We start from the raw sequence: 5,467 nt of genomic DNA, 5'->3' as shown, positions 1-5,467 counted from the left end.
CCGGGGCCGGCGAGGGCCTTTCTGTGCGGAGTTTGCATGTTCTCCCCGTGTCCGCGTGGGTTTCCTCCGGGTGCTCCGGTTTCCCCCACAGTCCAAAGACATGCAGGTTAGGTTAACTGGTGACTCTAAATTGAGCGTAGGTGTGAATGTGAGTGTGAATGGTTGTCTGTGTCTATGTGTCAGCCCTGTGATGACCTGGCGACTTGTCCAGGGTGAACCCCGCCTTTCGCCCGTAGTCAGCTGGGATAGGATCCAGCTTGCCTGCGACCCTGTAGAACAGGATAAAGCGGCTACAGATAATGAGATGAGATGAGATGAATATCCTCAGGTTGCAGTGAAACATGACAGATGGATAGCAGTCTTCACACACTCTACACTTTATATATGTTGTAGGTTTCATTAATAAACAGTAAACACAGTGGATACATACAGGACAAGAGCTTCAAACATGTAGACACAACAACAACAACAACAGAATTGCTCTATCTAAAAATGTGTGTTAGTCTCAGTTGAAATTATTTTTTTCTTTCTTTTTTCATTTTTCATATAGAGGAGCTATACTGTCCTGTCAGGTACTGTGTGTGTGTGTGTGTGTGCGTGTCAGTGCTGCCCAAAGCAGGATATTTAAGGGAATAAATATTACCCATGAGTCTTTGCAGTTAAGGATGATGTGATGTCATGGCCTGAGGAAAGGTTAGCACATTCAGATTTCTGCTGCTCAGGAAGTGTGACCTTTTACATGTTATTTTGTGTTTTGGGATGACTTACATTGTGTGTGTGTGTGTGTGTGTGTGTGTGTGTGTGTGTGTGTGTGTGTGTGTGTGTGTGTCACAAAGGGGATCCAACAATAAAAGGGTTACATGCATAACATTTGAAGTGCTGGGACATTTGCCTTTTTTTCCTTTTCTTTTTTTAACAAAAAGGGATTTCTGAGATGTTGGGTCTCTGCTTCAGGTTTATTGAGCCAGTGCAACTACAGAACAGTTACAAAATCAAAGCTTTGTTAATTTTGTGGTTCTTTTCTCTTTATGTTTTGTTCTAGATCTGAGGTCGCTTCCCGACGTGGCAATGACGGGGAACTGTACTCGTGAGTGTAGTGAGTTTGGACACTCGGATTCCTGCTGGATGCCGTCACCGAACCGCAACAGCAAAATCTCCAAGAGCGCATCGAAACTCTCCACCTTCGTGTCTTACCAGGAGCGGGAGCCTCAGGAGCCGCTAATGGCCAATGGAAGTCCCAAGCCCATGGGGGAGGACCTTGGGGGTGGGGCCACCAACAAAATGCCCAGCATCCGCTTCATGGCCCCTTATACTAGTGCCTATTCCACAGGTGGTGAGGGAACAAAGGAGTGCAACATGGAGGAGATCCCATTGAGTCAAACAGCAGCAACCACGCCCTCCAGCCAGGGGTCCAAAAGAGAGATCTACCTGTGAAGAGTGAAGAAAGAGGGAGTGAGGGGTTATTTAGGGTTCATCAGGGTCATCACCATCAATCCAAGTGCACACAGGATTTGCAGCAAGACCAGAACACTGGAACTGCTCAGTCAGTGATGGGTCAGCTAATGAGATCAGTCAGGTTTAAAGTCATTGAGGTCCTGAAGAGCAAAAGGTCCTAATTAGGGTCGTTAAAGTCATTAGGGTTTTTAGAATCCCTTCCCTCCACCTAAGTGTGCATGTGATTTAGACCAGGACTAAATATAAAATTGAGTGTGGTGAATCAAGTTTGGAGAATTTTAGGATATTTGACGAAAGAAGCTGTAATTAATTCTATTAGTCTTGACCCCATCCCTTACCCAAAATCCCCCCCCCCCCCCCCCCCCCCCAAGAAACTAAACAATCCTTCACCCTGACCTTAATGTTGACCTGAACACAGCTGGAACATTGACCCACCTAGCTCCAGATGTGTTTTTTACCCACAGTCTTCTCTGGATCTCAGAGGAAACACTACCACCACCATGCTTCTCTTGTTCTCTCACTTCAGTTCCTGTTCCTGAATCCATTTTGTACTGAAGCAGCATCAGAAGAGGAACTTTGGGAATACGAATGAAGGATCCATTTTTCATGCTTTTAACTCTGATTCAGAATGTAAACATTTTTAATCCACTTTTTGTGATAATTAAACATATTCTGTATAGAAACGGTTCAATCTGAGTTTAGGTTAAATTACTGAAGTGTAAGTGCACAGAGTGTCTCATTAATCAGCTACAGCTAGGGCACTTCGTCTGTCTGTTTAATACAACTGAAGGACACACACACACACACACACACACACACACACACACACACACACACACACACAACACACACACTTGTACTTCTATCGTTGTGGGGACTCATTGATATAATACATTCCTGAGCCCCTTACCCTAACCCCACCCCTCACCGTAAACTTAACCATCATAACTAAATGCCTAACTCCACCCCTTAACCTAACCTCACCCCTTACCCTGACCTGAACTATCATAACTAAATGCCTAACTCCACCCCTTACCCTAACCCCACCCCTTACCCTAACCTGAACCATCATAACTAAATGCCTAACTCCACCCCTTACCCTAACCCCACCCCTTACCGTAACCTTAACCATCATAAATAAATGCCTAACTCCACCCCTTACCCTAACCCCACCCCTTACCCTAACCTGAACCATCATAACTAAATGCCTAACTCCACCCCTTAACCTAACCTCACCCCTTACCCTAACCATCATAACTAAATGCCTAACCCCACCCCTTACCCTAACCATCATAACTAAATGCCTAACTCCACCCCTTACCCTAACTCCACCCCTTACCGTAACCTTAACCATCATAACTAAATGCCTAACTCCACCCCTTATCCTAACTCCACCCCTTACCGTAACCTTAACCATCATAACTAAATGCCTAACTCCATCCCTTACCCTAACCCCACCCCTTACCCTAACCATCATAATGAAATGCCTAACTTCACCCCTTACCCCAACCCCACCCCTTACCCTAACCTGAACCATCATAATTAAATGACTAACTCCACCCCTTACCCCAACCCCACCCCTTACCCTAACCTGAACCATCATAACTAAATGCCTAACTCCACCCCTTACCCTAACCCCACCCCTTACCCTAACCTGAATCTCATTCTTACCTGAACCCTAAAGCTGAGGCTGAACCCTCACCTGTGAAGTGAGGACCAGGCAAAATATCCTCACTTCCTAAAAATCTCAGAACTCTTTTGGTAAAAAATGTATTCCAGTCCTCAATATGTAGCAAGTACACACACACACACACACACACACACACACACACACACACACACACACACACTACGTTTCTTACAATTGAGAAGAAAAACTCTGAGATGGAGAGAAATGCTCCCTCCTGGTGTACAGTGCTGTAAATATGCTCTGACTGTGTGTGTGTGTGTGTGTGTGTGTGTGTGTGTGTGTGTGTGTGTGTGTGTGTGTGTGTGAAGCTTGAAGAACGATGGCTCTTCACCAGAAACGATGGATTTTGGATGAGACCAAATGCCTGGGGTTCACAGCGAATGGAAAGCAGCAGGTCGATGTAATGCGATTAGTCAGAACTGAAACATTGCCACGTCGTCCTGCTGGCTGTGGCGTTGGGGTCACCATGGAAACCAGGTGGCTCCCAAACACACTTTCCACCACAAACTGTTTCTCTGTGGACAAATACACAGCCAGCAAGTGTGGGGATGCAAGAGCTGTCTGAAAACATTTGTGTGTGTGTGTGTGTGTGTGTGTGTGTGTGTGTGTGTGTGTGTGTGTGTGTGTGTGTTACACCAACACTGACCATATTGAAATTCCTGATTGGAGGATAGCATGTATGCTTTACACACACACACACACACGCGCACACACACACACACACACCCTCTGTGCTCGATGCTGTTATACAGTCAGGAGTTTATAATAGATTCCACTTCCATTGCACTCATTGGAATATTCATGAGATATTATCATAAAACTGGAATCTGTGAATATTTAATTAAAAGTGAGCTGATTATTAGATTGGGTTCTCAAGGTTCTCTGAGGTTCTCATGTTTTTTTGTGATTAAAATCCTCATCACACTGTAAGTGAAGTAAAGCTGAAAGCTGGAGAAGGAATAAGATGAAGGTGATCATGATGATGATGGTGATGATGATTTTATTTGATTTAATTTGATAAAATTGTGTGTATGATCATCATGTTTGTGTCCTGCTGTTCCACTGCACTGTTTTACCCCTTTATATTTTTTATTATTTACACTTTTTTCATTAGTTTGAATCCTGAAGCTCAGAGAAGTTTGAATCTCACTGAGATTTCATCATCATCATCATAAAACTGTTCACGAGGTTTTCTAATTTTACCAGAAATTAATTTTTTTGTTGTTTTTATTACACAATCCTCAGTTTCTTAAACTGTTTATTAAACACACACGGTCCTGTATCTCTCACCTCATACACCACCCAAACACAACTAACAGGGTAAAAACACACACACACACACACACACACACACACACACACACACACACACACACACACACACACCATGATCACAATACTGCACAATTTTTTTTTGTGCAGTATCTCACTGCTGTCCCACTGTCTCACTGCTGTCTCACTGTCTCACTGCTGTCTCACTGTGGTTTCATTGTCTCACACTGTCTCACTTCTCTTTTCTGTCTGATGGCCTTTTGTTCCAATGTGACATTACACACACACACACACACACACACACACACACACACACACACACACACAGCTTTTCTCTGAGTGTGAGAGTGAGGCAGAGACACGCCCACTCTGTGTGAAGGGGCAGAGCCTGAGCGTGTTGTATTTATATCCTGCTTTGTGATGCCTTGTTTTTCTTTGTACAGTTTTATGTACATGCTGATGTGGCTTGTTTTCTATTGGTGGAGAGCCGCAGTGTGTCGCGTTTTTAGAGTGCGTAGTCGAGGAGTAAATGTTTAAAATGTGATTATTACACAGATTATTATAGTCTCCCTTTCCCTCCTGCCGTTTGTGTTTAAAGAATAAAGACCAGTGGCTTTTTATTTGCTGTTTTTTTTTTGTTGTTCTTTCTCAGAACCGCATGTTCTACAACATAAACAAAGTGAAGAAAAAATGTGGTCTTTTATTTTTTGCTGAGCAAATCACAGAAATATGATCTTGTAATTACTCCTTATAGCTTTACAATAAAACATTATAACCAAAGAGACGTGTGTGTGTGTGTGTGTGTGTGTGTGTGTGTGTGTGTGTGTGTGTGTGTGTGAGAGACTGATTGTATTTGAGTTAATTAGTGCTGCTGTGACGAGAGCTGCTATATGTTTTTTGTTTGTTTGTTTGTTTTTTATCCTCCAAGTCATTCCATCCCCGAGCAAAACATTTTTAATTCCTGTGACAGTAATGACACGTAGCGTGGAGTCTTCAATTAGTTTCCATGGCAATGTTAATGTGAACTGACACTGGAGTGCACTTTAAACA

General features: G+C 43.4%; 1 protein-coding gene across 1 annotated transcript in view; it reads left to right on the top strand.

The window, feature by feature from the left end:
- LOC132890371 (protocadherin-1-like) overlaps window positions 1-4,531 on the top strand; it is a 160,864-nt gene extending 156,333 nt beyond the window's left edge. Inside the window, 1 exon segment of the mRNA XM_060927179.1 lies at window positions 1,043-4,531. Coding sequence (XP_060783162.1) covers window positions 1,043-1,434 — 392 coding nt within the window. The 3' untranslated portion in view covers window positions 1,435-4,531.
- The last annotated feature ends 936 nt before the right edge of the window (window positions 4,532-5,467 follow it).

The sequence above is a fragment of the Neoarius graeffei genome, chromosome 8 (assembly GCF_027579695.1).
Source record: "Neoarius graeffei isolate fNeoGra1 chromosome 8, fNeoGra1.pri, whole genome shotgun sequence".
Taxonomy (NCBI): domain Eukaryota; kingdom Metazoa; phylum Chordata; class Actinopteri; order Siluriformes; family Ariidae; genus Neoarius; species Neoarius graeffei.
This window is presented reverse-complemented; position numbering and strand designations above follow the sequence as displayed.